General features: G+C 41.7%; 1 protein-coding gene across 3 annotated transcripts in view; it reads right to left on the bottom strand.

Moving 5' to 3' along the window:
• Positions 1 to 18,424, bottom strand: part of TBC1D4 (TBC1 domain family member 4) — a 215,609-nt gene that overhangs the window by 43,261 nt on the left and 153,924 nt on the right. For 2 of the 3 annotated variants that reach the window (XM_062194083.1, XM_062194084.1), the window contains 2 exons: positions 6,550 to 6,624; positions 4,942 to 5,168 (listed from right to left, as the gene is read on the bottom strand). In XM_062194083.1, coding sequence (XP_062050067.1) covers positions 4,942 to 5,168; positions 6,550 to 6,624 — 302 coding nt within the window. Of the gene's footprint in view, positions 1 to 3,256; positions 3,422 to 4,941; positions 5,169 to 6,549; positions 6,625 to 18,424 lie in introns of all 3 variants that reach the window. The other variant, XM_062194085.1, reaches the window with a different exon arrangement.

Here is an 18,424-nt window from a genome sequence, read left to right as displayed (position 1 = left end):
GATTGCAACTAGCACATTTATGTCTAAGTGATTTGCTAGCTGAAATAAGCCTATTAAAAGTGTACTTTGTCCAACAATTTTACTCCTGTGTATATATCATCAATAATGCACATGCAATGCAACTAAAGACACAAACGTTAGAGTCAAGACAGTAGCCTTTTCAAAGCCAAAAACCTAGACCAAAATACACATCCATTCACAAGGGAATGGATAAATTGTGAAGTAGTATGTAGAATATAATCTAGCAATAAAAATCAATGAAGCACATGTAAAAACAGAAATGAACTTCACTGGCTAATGTCAGTGAGAGAAGCCAGATATAAAAGAATGTAAGCTGGAGCATTCCATAGCGATAAAGCGCAAAACTGATATGCAGTTTGAGGTCAGCATGGGGCCAGTGGCTGGGTGGGAACAGGAGAGACACTGCAGAGCTGCTGGTAACATTCCATTCATTAACTGGTATGGGATGACATGGTGGTATTCACTCTGGGTTCATTCACTGAGCTGTATGCTTAGGATTGGGCTACTTTTCAAAGAAAAGTGTTTGTTTTTTTTTAAGTATATTTTTGGCCTACTTATTCTAATCTATGCTGTCACACCTAAAAAGTATAGACAAGTGTATAAAAATACTCTCTTATCAATGGCTAGGGACAGTGACATGGCACAGCAAGCTAAGCCATGGCCTGCCATGCCGGTACGCCGCATCAGAGCACAGGTTTGAGTCTTGGCTGCTCTCCTTTCTATCCATCTTCCTGCTAATGTGCCTGGGAAAGCAGTGGTTGATGGCACCAGTACTTGGACCCTTGCTATCCACGTGGGACACCCAGATGTAGTTTAGTCCCCTGGTTTTATCCCGCTCCAGCCCTGGCCATTGCAGCCATTTCGAGACTGAACCAGATAATGGAAGAGTGTTCTCTCTCATCGCCTCTCCTTCCATCCTTCCTTCTCTCTCTGTCTCTCATGAATCTTTTTAAAAATGAAGAAAAAAGAATGGCTTTTAATAATCCTATAAAACTTAAAAGTTCTCAACATGTTTAAATATAGCCCTTTAAATAACACAATTACAAAAAGGTGAAACTTTCCAACAGAAAAATAATGTGCTTTTCCCTGCTGACTTCCATTGTCTTTCTAATCTTAATGAGGTATCCAGGAATATGGGAAGCTACTGGCAAGAAGAATACCTACAACTAAGCAGCAAGTCCTAGAAATAAATGATATCAGGGGCCGGCACTGTGGTGAGTGGGTTAATCCTCCACCGTGGCACTGGCATCCCATAGGGGCACCAGCTCAAGTCCCAGCCGCTCCTTTTCCGATCCAGCTCTCTGCTGTGGTCTGGGAAAGCAATAGAAGATGGCCCAAATCCTTGGGCCCCTGCAGCCACTTGGGAGACCCAGAAGAAGCTCCTGGCTCCTGGCTTCAGATCTGCTCACCTCCATACGATCATCTGGGGGAGTGAACCAACTGATAGAAGACCTTTCTCTCTGTCTCTCCCTCTCACTGTCTGTAGCTCTATGTCTCAAATAAATAAAATATTTTAAAAAAGCAAATGGATGGTGCAATCTAATTTTTAAAATAAATAAGTGAAATCATGTTAAACAACATAAATAATCATGAAAAAAACCAAGTCACTGCTTTTGTTCTCTACATCCTAGTCACAGCTAACTTTTGACCTTCTCCATAGATACTGCCAATTGTCACTTTGAGGCATGATTCTGTTTCAGGAAGGAAACTGTGGTCCTCCAATGTTCCTGTAAACCAGCATAACAATGAGAAACTGCTAATAGGATGCATTGAAATTGTTGCATTCTTTTTAGGATGAAGTATTAGACAGGCAAACTGACATTTTCAGACATCTACCTTCTGTTTCCCTCAGTTCTACTTTTTTGTGACTGTCTTTAAAATTTCTCCCATAAGGTCGCTCGTGAAAACCCTTTGAAATAATTTCATCATCTACTTCCTCCACTAGAAAAATCAAATTCAGTGGTTAAACACAACTATATTTAAGTCAGAGGAAAGCTAAAATTCGAAATTATACCAATCAATATCAACTATCTTCCTTGGAGTAAAAAAAAAAAAAATAATGGCACACATGGACAAAAGATACTCAGAGATCACCAAGGACTGATTTACTGTAACTAGCTCATGAGGGTCACCTAGTTACATGCTAACAACATTCAGAATTTTCTAAGTCTAAAACAAGGAGGCAAAACAATATCCAAGAAGCTGTTAAAGGCACGTAGGCTGGTTGATAGCCCATAGTACTCTCCTTGACTATAACATCACCAATTATCAAACAGCTAAAAACCAAATGTTCATCAGCAAGACAGACACTCTGCACAATTAAATGGAATACTATACAGTACTAATAAAGGATGAGTCAATCTAGACAGGAAAACAGGAAAGAATCTCACTAACTTTAAGCAGGCAGAAGTCCCTTTAGAGGGCTTAGTTCACCACCTCCCAGAGGCTGCCACCTAAGATCTGAGTGATCAAAATAGTTTCATGTATAATTTTAAATTTTAAAATGAACTAATTCTCTAAGTACTACAACTAGCTTTGTGTAGCTAAAAGAGCAAGAAACAAGATTTCCCCATGCTGGGGAAAATCAATAAAAATGAAACATAATGTCTACCAGCTTCAAGCCATCTCCCATGCCATCAGACAGCTGCTCTCAGTGTAGTCCTGTACTCATTATATGATTTGCAGTGAGATTCAGAAAGGTCATTCCGTAATTGAAAAATCAAAGACATGCCTAGGAAATATTATAATTACTTACAGGAAGTAATATTTCTAAAAAGTAAAAAAATTACTTAAAAACAAAGACATTGTATTTATCACTTTCTTATAGTTTTTTTCAATCAGTGGCCTTTGGATTCCATAAAACAGGTCTAGAGAGGCTAAGAAAAAAATTGTGTGATATAGAAAGCTTGCTTAACATATATTAGTACCAAGTCTTGCTCTAAACAATACCAAGCTTAGACTCTGGCATCCAAGGCAAAGAAAGAAACAAATTATTCAAAAAAGTGTATTTGAGAAAGACAATCCCACCATCAAAAAAACTTTGAAGCTACTGTTTTAAAAAGTTTGCTTAATAAAATTAATTGGAACTGAAACCAACATATTAGAAATAGATTAGAACAGGCAGAGCATAAGGATGCATAAGTGTCACTCCAAAGTTAATCAGCTACTTTTTAGTAACGTATCAGTACATCACTGCAGAAAATGTCGCTTTGCAAACCGAGGACACTGAGCTCACCTGATTTCATGTTCATACTGTGGGGACAGTCTACCTGAATTCTGGTAAAAGCTTTTCAGGAAAGAGGGGGCAGTGAAGGAAGGGGCAGAGAAGGAAGTATGAAGACTTGGAAGACTGGAGGAAGAATTACTCTCCTTTTGGATGCGTCGAACTGATGGAGGAATGCTGAGTACAGAAAATACAGCAAATTTGTCTTAATTTATATTTCAGCAAAACCTTCATTCCTATGAAAAAGCATATAAACAGGTTGTTTCTACTCATTTAAGCTTCCCCTTAAACACTCAAGGCGTTATCTTACACGAAAAAGGAACATGTAGTTGTCTGTTTTGATGACTTTGACCAAGGTTCACTCTGAGGATTCAAATCCCTCATCTACGTGGCATTTCTAACCATCTGTGTTTGTCTCGAAAAAATTCTTAACTTCAGGACAAAAAGTGTTTGTTTTTACATGCAAAAGACACTTCAAGGGAAAAAAAGTAGGAAAGCACAAATAATTACAGGAAACAAGTTCCAGAAGGGAAAAGTGATTATTAGTAGTTCAAAGACTGACTATTTTTAAGTAAAAACCCTTCTAAATATTTAAGAACAACACATTTGGTTGTTGGAAGCCATCATAATACCTTTGGCTCAGAAACCATTAATGTCCACGCTCTAGCCTGAAGCCTGTGGAATGGTACCACTATGGTTTAATCCAACGTCTTGACCTCTCACATGGTTTTTTTTTTTTTTCAAAGAATTTTCTTGGAATAGAAAAGTTTTACAATGACACAAATAACTCTCTATATTGATAGGAAGTCTTTGAACAGATACATTATAAAATGTGGAAAACATAGAGAAGAACCGAAATACATCAAAGTTTGTTTTCCTAGGAAAAAAGATCTGTTGCCTTGCAATAACACATACGAACTGATCCTATTAAAAAATCCTGATATACACATGAATACTTAATTTTCTTCCCACACAAAAATCTGATGAGAATGAATTACATTGTTTGTTTTTATATAATGAATGTGTTATTTTTAAGTTTCAAACCACGCAAAAAATAACAATGAGAATAAAACCGTATCTTTAAAAGACATTCTGGCAAATCTGACAGATTTTGTATCAAATTTAGCCTTCTCATTTTACTTCAAGTTCTGCTTATTTCCAACAAGCATCCCTTTCCAGCCCTATTTTCTGTATCAAACTCACAGGTAAACAAGAGTGACAAAATCAGTTCTAAGATACGAACTCTCACCTGTGCTACACATTTTCCAGTTCCAAATTCATGACCTTTACTGTTTCTTACCAAATGTCAAATAGTTTTGTTCAATAATTTTTAAGAATCATCGAAGATAATTTCTAATGAACACTACGTGTCAGTTATGGGATTATAGCTTTCTGTAGCAATATCACTTTCTCCTAGATAACATTTGTAACAATTTTCATATTTAGCTTTAATGCATTATGTAGTAAAACAGAGCCAAAAACGATTTTACGTATATGTGATGGGAATTTAGGTGATTTTTTTAACACTGGTATTTTATTATAGGCCAACAGGATATGCAGACTGTTTTCTTTTAATGGTTTTGCTAACACCTAGTGCTGGCTACAGCACGAAGTCCCAATCCATCTTGACTCCAGAGTGACCCACATAGGGTGTCACGCGCCACTGCCCTCACATCCGGGACAGGGGTCAAACTCACCTGCACTGCTCGCTGGAGCCCTGTCTCAGGAGGGGCGAGCGCACGCCGGGCGCCCTCCCTTCCTGCAAGTTCAGCTTTCTCTTGGTACTGGACGGCGGGTGGCTGAACGTGTGCGCCCGTCTCCGGAACTGCGGGGAGTCGGAGTCCTCCTCTGGGAAGGTGTGCCAGCCCGAAGACAAGGGCGAGGCTGGCGGGGTGCCCGGAGGAGAGTCCCCCGGGGAGCAGTCCTGAAAGGCAAGCACACGTGAGGGTCTTCTCTCCTAACAGGGGGCATGACAGACCTGCCGACGCCCAGAGCTCACGAGGGACCCGGTGCCTCGTCTCCCGCTGCAGTCATCGCAAATCACATTGCTGCTTCTACGCCGTCTCCCCACAACCCCTGTCTTGTGATCAGCAACTGTAAGACGGCATCCGTAGAGACAGGCCAGAAAGTGAAAGGAGTGATGAGAAAAGGTGTTCTCTGCCCTGGCACTTTGTGGTCAAAGGCAGCAGCATTTCCTCACTGCTAGCTGAAAGATGAAAAGACATCATGACCAAAAGAGGGTGGAGTCAGGGGGTCCGTATCTCCAGCTTCCGTGACATCTCTGACGCCTGCTTCCTGTAGTGTCTCAACAACAGCACAAAGCCCAAGAGGCCCGGCCTACAGGAAAGGCAAACAGAGCCGGTTAAGTATCCTCCCTCTTTGTGGATGGGTCTCTCCAGCTACATACTGCCCGAGGTACATTTCTTTTCAAAGACATGAAAAACAGGAAAGGAATGAAAAGCGAGCAATGCTGGAATGCATCTCATTTTGCACGAGTGGACATCATAAATCTCCCAATTTAGACAGGTATGCTGATGATGCTCTCCAAAGGGGCACCACTGGAGCAATGTTCGCCTTGATAAACATGGGTTAGGGATAACAGACTCAGGGCAGGACTAAATCTGCAAACCCATCAACATAAAGCTTAGTTTAAAAAAAAAATTACTATTTTCCATTTAAAGAAAACAAAGGTGGCACATGCCACATGCTCAGGTGACATGTTGCAGGATACAGGAAACAGGAAACCAAACCCACTGACAACTATTCAGGAGATAAAGAAGAGCCTATTGTTGCAGTTAAAATGATAAAAAGTTGGGGGGAAAGGCACAGGGGAAGAGAGCCACAAACAGATCACTGTACAGTAACTACATGGCTCATTTTTATACAGCTCTGCATTAGCAGGTGCCCAAATACTGCCTCCAACACATGCCACCTCCAGGCTGAGAACCACATCACCTTGGTTTTCATAGACAAAGTGCAGTTTGAGGCGTTCTGTATAAATCTAGAACACATGGAGATACAAATCAGTTTGATGTGACAGTTAGCCTGTATGGGATATATTCTGTCCCAGTGTGAGAAAGCTTAGCCAAATGAAAAGCAACATAAATAATAATAAATAAATGATAAATAATAAATACCCAGAATCATCTTATTAAAAAGAATAAAGCTTCAAATACTTATTTTTCAAAAACCCAAAACCCAAAAAGGACTCATAATAAAATAATTAGGCACTCCTATTACCATTAACCATGTTGGTTTTGGCTGAGTTGCAATCAGTAGTAAACAAAGGATTTGTGATTAGATACCTTTTCTGAAGCAAGACTGTTGGACCGTTCAAAGCTGTCCATGCTCCCAAGCCGGCCTCTCATTCTGTTAGCTCCCTGGGTGAAGGGAATGAAATTAAATCTTTCAGATGGTTTGAAATATGACTTCAAAACTATAAAAGGCAGTTGAAGATTACATCTTAGCGTTAGCATTTAGTAGATCCTTTTGTGGTTACTCAAATTTGTTGGCAGTATTAACAGCCATAACAGGCACAGAACATGAACTACCCTCAATTCATCGCCACTATTTCTAAATCAGTTGTTAGATAACTAGATATTCAGACCAAGCTTTTTGCAGTTATTTTTGGTTACAAAGTTGAATATTATTCATCTATTAGTTCAGTGAAAAACTCGTTAAATCTGTGTCTCATTCAGTTACATACTAATGTGGAAGGTACAGCAAAACAAACCAAGAGAGTTATAAAGGAGTTTGATACACACAACCTCAAGTACAAACTGCATAATTCATGTAACAGGATTATAAATAAACATAAGTTAAACACAAACCAACAAAAAAAGGGAACTGTATGCTAAAATGTATGGATGGGAGGGCAGAGGTCATTCATTATTCCATAATGCAAAACTCCCTCAATAAATTATCCCAAGGCAGACACTGTGACACAGCAGGTTAAGCCACTGCTTGGGACACTGCATCCTATATCAGAACACCAGTTCAAGTTCCAGCTACTTTGCTTCAGGTCCAGCTCCCCACTAATGTGCCTAGGAAGCAGCTGATGTGGGTGACTCAGAATTCCTGGCTCCTGGTTTCAGCCTGGTCCAGCCCTAGCTCCTGCAGCCAACTTGGGAATGAACCACTAAATGGAATCTCTCACTCTTTCTCTCTCAGGTGAGTTTATGTGTGTGTGTGTGTGTGTAATCCCTCTGTCATTCTTTCAAATAAATAAACACATACATTTATCTTCAAAAAATCAATTTCACACCAGAGGTCTAACTATCAGTGTGCATCAATATTGGTGAATTTGTTATTGACTATCTGCTCACATAGTTCAAAGGTGGGGAGTTTATAGATGACCTAAGAAAGAAGGACCTAAGACATCATCTCATCCAATGCTCTCACAAGGAATCCGAGGAAACTGAGGCAAACTACTGAAGAAAAGAGGTTACAAAGGCAGGCTGGAAATCACATCACCTAGGTTTTCATAGACAAAATGCAGTCTGAGGAGTTCTGTATAAGTCTAAAACACATGGAGATACAAATTAGTTTGATGTGACAGTGTCTGAAAAAAATTTTAAAAGGTACAAATTCACATAGTACTTCAGTTTTTTAAAAATATATTTGAAAGGCAGAGTTACAGAGAGAGAGAGAGGGAGAGATGCTGGGGGGGGGGGGTGGGGGGAGTCTTCCATCTGCTGATTCACTCTCCAAATGTCCAAGGTTGGGCCAAGCCAAAGCCAGTAGCCCGGAGCTTCTTCCCAAGCACTTCAGCCATCCTATAATGCTTTCCCAGGCACATTAGCAGGGAGCTAATGAATTGGAGCATCTGGGTCTCAAACCAGCACCCATATGGAACGCCAGCACTGCAGGCGGCAGCTTAAGCCAAGCCGGCACCAGTACTTCAGTTTTAATGTTTGTCTCCATATGTTCACAGGTTTAATTTTTAGGGGAAAGAAGATTACATTTCTTTTAATACCTGTACAAATCTTCAAAAGTCAAACTGTGCAATCAACTTATAAACAACTTTCTGAATCCTACTCCCCAAAAGCAAACCAGGAAATCATTTCTCTTGATGCTTCTGAGATACAATCCCTTGGCCGGCGCCGTGGCTCAACAGGCTAATCCTCCACCTGCGGCGCCGGCACACCGGGTTCTAGTCCCGGTCGGAGCGCCGGATTCTGTCCTCGTTGCTCCTCTTCCAGTCCAGCTTTCTGCTGTGGCCCGGGAGTGCAGTGAAGTATGGCCCAAGTCCTTGGGCCCTACACCCCTTGGGAGACCAGGAGAAGCACCTGGTTCCTGGCTTTGGATCAGCGCGGTACGCCGGCCGCAGCGCACAGGCCACAGCGGCCACTGGAGGGTGAACCAACGGAAAAAGGAAGACCTTTCTCTCTGTCTCTCTCTCTCACTGTCCACTCTGCCTGTCAAAAAAAAAAAGAGGGGCCGGCGCCGTGGCTCAACAGGCTAATCCTCCGCCTTGCTGCGCCGGCACACCAGGTTCTAGTCCCGGTCGGGGCACCGATCCTGTCCCGGTTGCCCCTCTTCCAGGCCAGCTCTCTGCTGTGGCTAGGGAGTGCAGTGGAGGATGGCCCAAGTCCTTGGGTCCTGCACCCCATGGGAGACCAGGAGAAGCACCTGGCTCCTGCCATCGGAACAGCGCGGTGCGCCGGCCGCAGCGCGCTACCGCGGCGGCCATTGGAGGGTGAACCAACGGCAAAAGGAAGATCTTTCTCTCTGTCTCTCTCTATCACTGTCCACTCTGCCTGTCAAAAAAGAGAGAGAGAGAGAGAGAGAGAGAGGTACAATCCCTGTATCTTCTCATTTTAGATACTGTCTATTCCTACTCTGTAGGTTGAGACTTTTTTTTGAAAGGCAGAGTTACGGAGACAGAGGGAGAAACAGAGAAAGATCTTTCATCCTCTGGTTCACTCTCCAAATGGCCACAATGGCCGGGTCTGGGCCAGGCTGAAGTCAGGAACCAGGAGCTTCATCTGAGTCTGCCACGTGAGTGGAGGGTCCCAAGCACATGGGTCATCTGCCAATGTTTTCTCAGGTGCACTAGCTGGGAGCTGTATCGGAAGTGGAGTAGCTGAGACTTGAACTGACACCCATATGGGATGCCAGCGTCACAGGTGGTGGCTTAACCCTTGCCCCAGAAACTGAGACTTCACTCTTCTTAGTTCATTTTCCCCTCCCAACCTTCATACCAACACTTCTCTCTTCTATGCCATAAATTTCAGTTAAATCAGTATTTTGTGCTTGGATTATTCTAACTTTGTAAACACTGTTTGCAACAGAGCTCCATATTTTTGCTATGATTGTACCTGATTACATGTCACATCTTGTGGATTTCATTTTCCACAGAGTTAATGACTACTTCTGCAACTACATATTACAAAACACTCCAGCAGATCACAATATGATCAAGCATCACATGACAGCTTTTTTTCTTTTTCTTGTTCTTTGAGCTTTCCACAGTGGACACTTTGGTCGTCTTGCTCTAACATGGACTTGTTGCAATTTAGACTTGCTTTTTACAGATCATCATAATATGGGGTACTTGAAAAAGTTTATAGAAAAATGGAATTAAAAGTGTTTTATTTTTGTGCAAAAAATTTTGGAAATCTTTGAATATAAGGGTTATTCAAAAACTTCATGGGTTATCACACCTAGTATGAAAATACTATACATGAATTTCTAAAAAATTCTGCACCAAATGAACCTATAATTCCATTTTTCCATGAACATTTTGCAGTTCTCTCACATTTTCCCTTGTCATAAACCCAGAAGTTTCCTATGACCCTCTCTTCTGCTGGAATTTCTGCTTCCTTGATCCCAAGTCTTCCTCTTTTTTAATGTACTTCCCCATTTTGGTGGTGTACACTGTCCAGGTGCTTTCTGAGAAAGGGACAGTGGGAAGACGTTTATTGAAATTTACATATCTATAAATGTCATTATTCTATGCTTATATTTTATTAATAGCTCAGCTGAATATGAAATTCTGGTTGGAAACTTTTCTTCAAAATATATTAGCATCACTTAAGTGTCCTTTATTTCTGAAATCTAATACCATTATGATTCTATAGCCTGTGTATATGACCTGCTATTTCTCTTTGGAACAAAAACTAAGTTTACCCTTGGACATTCTAAAATTTTGCAACAGTGTACCCTGGCATCTTGTTTTATTCAGCTTTATTGAAAGTGGTACTTTCTGAGTGCATTAAATCTGGAAACCCATGCTCAATAGATTTAAGAGCGTTGTAAAATTATTTCTGAAAATTTCCTGCATGTTTTTTTTTTGTCTGGAGTTCCTACCATTTCACTTCTTTTTTTAAGATTTATTTATTTATTTTAAAGGTAGAATTATAGTCAGAGGAGAGAGAGAGAGAGGAAGGGAGAGAGGGGGAGAGAGAGAGAGAGAGTGAGTTTTCCATCCATTGGTTTACTCCTCAAATAGCCACAATGAACAGGAGCCTGGAACTCCATCGGGTCTTCCAAGTAGGTGGCAGGGGCCTGAGCACTTGAGCCATTTTCCACTGTTTTCCCAGGCACACTGACAGGAAGCTGGATCGGAAGTGGAGCAGCTAGGCCTCAAACCAGCTCTCATATGGGATGCCAGCATTGCAGGCAGTGGCTTAACTCACAGCACCACAATGCTATTCCCTACAATTTGGCTTTTAAATTTCCATTTTTATCTTGTTTTTCTATTTTATATTTCTTGGTAATCTTTCTGTATTATCTGGATGATTTTTGACTACAGTATTCTACTCTTCTATGACATTTTCCCTTTTATGTATAGTATCACAATGTTTTAAGAATTCTTTGCTGTTCTCAGTTGATTGTTTTATATTTATGGCATCCTATCTTGTTTCATAAAAGCAATATATTTATTCTTATACATATGTATTATGCATAGTTTTCTATATGCATTGGCTCCCAATGCAACAACTAAATCAATAATAAAATGTGGGATGGGCATTTAGTACAGCACTTAAGATGCTGCTTGGGATCACTACATCCCATATCGGTGTGCCTGGGTTTGAGTCCTAGCTCTGCTTCCTATTCCAGCTTCCTGCTAATGCATCCTCCAGGAGCAGTCCGGTAAAGGATCAAGTACTTGGGGTCCCTGTCACTCATATGAGAGATTCAGACTGAATTCCAGGCTGCCTGACCCAGCTCTGGTTGTTGCAGGTCTTAGGGAATGAACAAAATGGTAGATTCATCATATTCTTTCCTCTCTCTCTCTCTTTGCCTTTCACATAAACATAAATAAATAAATTTTTACAAAGCAATACCTGCATCTAATATTACTGAAGGCTTCTCATGAGCCAAATACTATGATAAGCTCTCCCCACCCCCCCCCCTCTCTCTCGTCTTCTCCTCTCTCTTGGCTCCTCTCTCCTGCTCACGCTCTCTCCTCTCTCTCTCCTCTCTCACTCCTCTCTCACTCCTCTCTCTCTCCCCTCTCCTCTCCTCTCTCACTCCTCTCTCACTCCCCTCTCCTCTCCTCTCTCTCTCTCCTTCTCCCTCTTATCCTTCTTCACCCCTTCCCTCCGGCCTGCTGGGTTTTGTCCAATAAACTCTTTCCCTTACTCCGGTGTCTGGTGTGTTTTGTGGTGACCTTACATTGGTGCCGAAACCCGTGACTCAGATCCAGGCTCCCCCAGTAAGTTTTCTCTCCCTTTGGGGATCTCTGAGCTGCTCTGGGGTCCTGGATTTCTGCCAGTTGCAAAACACACCCCCGGACCTCCTTCCACGCCACCAAATGCTCCGCAATCTCCATCTACACACCGACCTTCCAAATTCTGAGGTAAGACGCAGAATGGGAAATTCTCACCGCGACTTCTACTTTGAGTTGTGGTTTACTTTCATCTGCTTGTCTGAGGGTTTTCTACTCTCGTAAAAGGCATAGTACTAGGCACTAACCACAACTCCTAAAGGCTTTTAGTCTCTAGGACGCTGTGTCCAGGCAACAGTGGGTGTGAGTGATGACTCAACCCCCTGTCTCCCTTCTACAGGCTAAATCCTGGACTCCAGTGGGTGCGTGGGTGATAACCTCGCCTTCTGCTCCCATATCCTCTTGTTAGTCAAATGGCCAGGACTTCAAGGACATTTGCTGCCCACCGATCTGACCTAGGAATTTTCTCTAACCGCAATCCATCTGATTCTCCTCTTGTTAGCCTCCTACGTAATACGGTCCCTCTCAAATTGGCTCCAGCCCACAAACGTCAATGCCTCATCTTTAAAGTGGCCTCTCTATGGCGGCGCATTTGGCCCTGAGGGATCAGCCCAAAGTGGTTTGACCCTGATATCATTCAAGATCTTTATCACTTCTGTGAGCTTTTGGGAAAATGGAAGGAGACCCCATATGCTCAAGGTTTTCTATCTTCCATCTAAACCTTGTATCTGTACCTGCTGCTCTCCGACCCAGGTCTTATTGGCCTCCAAAGTTTCCACCTGAGGTCAAGGGCCTGAGCCAAAACCTCTGCCTCCCACGTTTTCGGCCCCAACTCTTTACTATCTCAGCTCACTATATCTCCCCCTCTCACCCAGAAATTCCAACTTTATCTTAGAACCAGGCCTGGTCCGAAGTCTACTGTCCACGTCTTATCAATGATCCTCCATCGAGTTTGGGAATGCCTGTCTCCATGCTTGCACTCTCCAGCCCTTGTCCTCCAACTGGGCTTTTGCCCCTCCCTCTCTTGCTCATTATAGAAAGGGAATGGTAATCCCATCCTTTTGAGCTCCCAGCCTATTGAAACAAATTAGGCATCCCACCCTTCTGATGGCTCTTCTGTTTTATCAAGGGCAAGCCAGGCAGGAAAATCAGGTCTTCTGACCTCCACTGCTTGTCCTTGGTACACTGAACTCTGGCCCACTGTCACCTTTGGGAACTGTCTGGCAGCTGCCTGAACTTTTGTTTCAGAAGCAGCCCCTCGTGGCTGACTGCTGACTATGACTTCATGGGCCTAAGGTGTTCTTAGTGTAAAAAACACCAACTGTAACTAGACACTGAGTTTGAAGAAATCTCTCTTTGAATCTAGGAAGATCACTACCTTTAAAAATATTACTTTGTAACTTGCTGAACTTATTTTCCAATTTATTTTAACAGGTTTCCGGGTAATCAGTACTCAATGAAACAGCAATGGGTAATTAGTATTTGTCTTAGATGAATGCAATTTTAAATTTTTTTAAAGATTTATTTTTATTTATTTGAAAGACAGAGTTACAGAGAGAGGTAAAGACACAGAGAGAGAAGTCTTCCATCTGCTGGTTCACTCTCCAGATGGCTGCAAATGCCGGAGCTGTGCTGATCCGAAGCCAGGAGCCAGGAGCTTCTTCCGGGTCTCCCATGTGGGTGCAGGGGCCCAAGGACTTGGGCCATCTTCTACCGCTTTCCCAGGCCATAGCAGAGAGCTGGATCAGAAGAGGAGCAGCCAGGACTAGAGCTGGCGCCCATATGGGATGCCAGCACTTCAGGCCAGAGCTTTAACCCACTGCATCACAGCCCCAGCCCCTGCAATTTTAATTTTAATTGAATTCAGACAGAGGTATAATATCAGCATCTAAGTCATTTAGGTATAATTGCTAATTTAAATTGGGATAAGGCAAATTAGATAAATGCATCTAAATATAAACTTTGGTACTCTCAGTATGTTATACTCTATAGAAAAAATATTTGGGTTTAACAAATACGTTTTCATAAACTGTCCATAAAAATAGTTCAACACTGCTTAAGTAACTCAGGCTGAAATTTAATGTGTTACCTTATTTAAAATGTCTTAATTTGGAGATTTTTAACAGGTTATTTCAAAATGTAAATCAAGGACATTGGCAGATGGAAAACATCATAAGTATAGAAATGTGTGGTTGATAAAGAAATATTGGATACAAAAGATATTAATCAATTTCCCTATGACACAGATTTTAGAATCTGATCTGTTAAAGCAATGAGTAATCTATTAAGTTCTCTTGATGTCTCTATTAAATTCTAATGGTTTAAAAGCAGCTGAGTTTTTCATTAAGAGTTATGGGTTACTTAAATATGTGCTTATTTTCAAACATTTCAATAATCACCTTGTAACAATGATCAAATTTGGTCTATATTATGTCATGATGTTAAAGGATCTTATTTCAACCAGATACTTTAAGCCTTCTTGGCATCCTTGACAGGCATTCAAAAAAATAAAAAATCAAAGTTCCAAAGAAGTTGGACTCTGAAATTTCCAGCAAATTTGGACTTTGGTTTTTCCAGTTTGGGCCCAACTGGAAAAAAATCGAAGGACATATATACGTCTCTCATCTTGTAGAGACACCAACTAATCAGGCTATTTGGACTATATTAGAACTACTGTCAAGATGTGAAGTGGTGCTAAATTTTAAGTTTCTATAATATAAAATGCTATTGATATAAATGTCTGAGAGTTAAAAAGTATAATGATCTTGTGTTACTAGACATGATGGTTATTTTAATGAGAAAGCCCCAGAGGTCTAAAGGGTTAAATGGTCTGTAAAGCCCTACAGGTGCTTTTAAAAATACAGTGTGAAGTAAGCAAGTGCCTTTTGTTGGTTAATAAGTTTGTAATTTTAAACATGGGTATTTAAAGTCTTTTGTCATCCCCAGTTTTGTATAGGTTCCAATTGACTTTTTCTAGCCACATCTATTGTATTCAGTGATTTGGGATTGCTCTGTAAACAGATGAAACCAATAATGTATTACAGGTACCAACTGAGAGAAAGTATGGTTAACTGAGGTTACTAAGAACAGAAAGTAATTTGAATCAACTGGTAATTTACAAAAAAGAGTTAAAGATTTTTAAAAAGCTATTACTGAAACTGCCTTATTGTTCTATCTTGTATGTTATTTTATATCTGTACACATATTGTATGTCTACATGGGAAAGTTTATTAAGAGCTCTGTTTTAATTGGCTTATAGATAAAAGATTGTTCATCAATTTAAACTGCTAAAATTAATCAAAGATACATTTTGATTCATGTGACCTGAATCTCTGTATCAGATGTTTTAAACTTTTTGGTAGAAAGAAACTAAAAATGTTTTATATGTTTGTGCTTGAGTTTGCTGGTTAAACAAGCTATACCACGTTAGATATTTAAGAGATGTTTCTAAATACATGTATTCTTAAATTTATAGAAGGATTGGACCTTCTGGTAAATGTTTTCCTAAGTTGTTATCTAATGGTTGAAATCGCTTGCTAAGTTTTCATTTGATATTGCTATTGTCAGTAAGCGATCTGGGATTTGCTCCCTCATTTCTCTATTCTAAGCCCAACTTTTTACTTCATTTCTCTATTCTCTTTGAGGTAGGAAACTAATTCTATTCTGAAGGATTCTTCAAGATGCAAAATTTGATCTTTATATTTTATAAAAGGGATGGATAACATTTTCTGTAATAGCATAGCCAAAATGAAACTTAAATTGTAATTTCACAGCTAGATTTACTTCGCCATGGGCACAGTAAACAGGCAAGACCTCCCTTTCAGACCAAACAAAGGAAGAGAAAATTTTAAATGAGAACATAGTTTTCCTCATGGGCATTGTCTACCTCAGAAAAACCACTACAGAACATGCCTGTGACTATAGACCTCTAATTTAGGCCACTGAAGATTAGAGATGGGACTTGAGCACCCCCTTGACTTGCATCCTCTGGTCTGTTTTAACAAAAACCAGGAGGAAAAGAAAGCTAGACATCAGAAGCAATGTAAAGATGGGTGACAGGCCTATTAATGGCTGTTTTGTACAGTGATCTGCCCTCAAGGAGACCCAAAAGGCCAGTCCATTGCATTGGTTTTCGACATGGAAATCTATGGCTTCAGCAGAAGTCAGCTTATGAAGAGCCCTAGCAGCTCTGCCAGCCAAGAGCTGGGTCACTGGAAATGGAACTGCCGTGGAGTCAAAGGACTTCAGGTCAGAGCCACAGATCTTACTAGCTCTAAGCTGAAAAGCCCTTCACTCGGCCCAGCTTCCAAAGTGACCACTGCTGTGGAGGGGACAGCCACGTAGGATCAGCAACATTGCAGACAGACCTGTAAATTTCCTGTTAGAGTTGCCACCTGCCTTTACCTGGCCAGCTCTCTTCCCAGGCCAGCTAGATAATGGGAGTCAACAGGGTGCCTTCCCCAAGAGGTTCACACCGCCTTTAGATGTACCCCATGTGAGACCATACATAGGTCTGGGCCTCATAACTGACAAGGCCTTAAAGCCCACCAGATTGTTATCAGGCCCCTTCAGTCAGGTTCTAATTGGCTGAGACAGCACCTTTCTTAGGTCCTCTAATGATGACTCTGTCCTTTGTATCTAGCCCATCTGGGGCCTCATTCCTTTGTAATCATAGCCTCTACTCTAACATCAATGGCTCTACTCCCAACCTATGTGTATTGATGGTCCTCTCCCCCACTTAATGTTGTATGACTGTTCAGAATTTCTCCACAAACTACTCTACCTGCAAAAGTTGAGTGGCCTTTTCCTGATCTTGGTTGGGATCAGCTTTAAACCACGTCCATCAAACAGTTCTCACAAGGGTTCAGAGACCACCCCCCAGTTTCCTCTCCTCTATGAAATCCTCTCATTACCTGGTTAATGCCACTCTAAGGATCCATGGTTGCTATTCTCACCCTGTCTTTTATACTACAGTGTCTAAGTATTTACAGGAGGTGATAATGGAAGAAACCAAGGCTTTCACCAGCCAGGCAGTCAACCAAATGCTGCTACAGGGATATACTCAGCTCCCCACCCAGGAAACAGTGGCTTGAGACATCACCCCATGCCAGCGAAGAGTACCTCATTGCCCCATGTCAGCAGGAAGTAGCTCTAAAGACAGATCATCGTCCCTCTACCCCTCCTGGACTTTCGGGGCTAATGTAATCCCAAACAACTCCTGCTTTATAAAAAACAAAAGGGGGGAATGTTAGGAAAATGGCACAGTCTTATCTATGGTGCAATCTACACCCTGACACCATCCTAGGCTCTAGCCCCCGCCGCCATTGCTGGAAGCCAGGTGGCCACATGGCCTAACCACCAGTGTCAAGCTCCACCCTCATCCTAATGGGATTCGCTGCTCCTGTTTCCCTGCCTGCTCTCTGGTGAAGTTTTAAAGGACCTGCTCCTGTACACATCTCTCTCTCCCTCTCTCTCTCGCTCTCTCTCGCTCTCTCTCATCTTCTCCTCTCTCTCGGCTCCTCTCTCCTGCTCACGCTCTCTCCTCTCTCGCTCCTCTTGCTCCCCTCTCTTGTCTCCTCTCTCATTCTCTGTGCTCCTCTCTCCTCTCCTCTCTCTCCCCCCCCTCTCTCCTTCTCCTTCTCCTTCTTCACCCCTTCCCTCCAGCCTGCTGGGTTTTCTCCAATAAATGCTTTCCCTTAAAAAAATACTATGATAAGCATTTTATGATCCATTATCTCATTTACACTTTGCTGTGAGGAAGCTACACTTACTTAGCCCAATTTCTTTTTTTTTTTTTGCCCAATTTTCTTTTTTTTATTATTTTTTATTTCATAAATGTGAATTTACAAAGTGCAACTTTTGTATTGTTGTGGCTCCCCCCCCAACCTCCCTCCCTCCCGTGGCCCTCCCCTCTCCCTCTCCCATCCCGCCCTTTATCGAGTTTCACTTTTAATTACCTTCATATACTGAACATCAACTTAGTATATACTAAGCAAGGATTTCAACAGGCTGCATTCACACAACAGCACAAGGTATAGGGTATTGTTCCACTAGTTGTGTTTTTAAGTTTCATAGTAAAACACATTAAGGACAGAGATCCTACGTGGGGAGCATGTACCCAGTGACTCCCGTTGTTGATTTAACAATTGGCACTCTTTTATTTGTGACATCAGCAATCACCCGAGACTCTTGCTATGAGCTGTCTAGGCTATGGAAGTCCCTTGAGTTCACCGACTCTGAACTTGTTTAGTCAAGGCCGTGTCACAGTGGAGGTTCCTTCCTCCCTTCAGAGAAAGGCGCCTCTCTCCTCGATGGCCTGTTCCTTCTGCTGGGGTCTTGTTCACCAGGGTCTTTCATTTAGATTGTTTTTTGCCATCGTGTCATGGCTTTCCATGCCTGTGAGACTCTCATGGACCTTTTAGCCAGATCCGAATATCCCAAGGGTTGATTCTGAGGCAGGAGTGCTGTTTTGGGCATTTGCCATTCTATGAGTGTGACTTAGCCCA

The sequence above is a fragment of the Lepus europaeus genome, chromosome 6 (assembly GCF_033115175.1).
Source record: "Lepus europaeus isolate LE1 chromosome 6, mLepTim1.pri, whole genome shotgun sequence".
In the NCBI taxonomy this organism is placed as follows: domain Eukaryota; kingdom Metazoa; phylum Chordata; class Mammalia; order Lagomorpha; family Leporidae; genus Lepus; species Lepus europaeus.
Note: the sequence above shows the minus strand (reverse complement) of the source record. Positions and strands in the feature narration are given on the sequence as shown.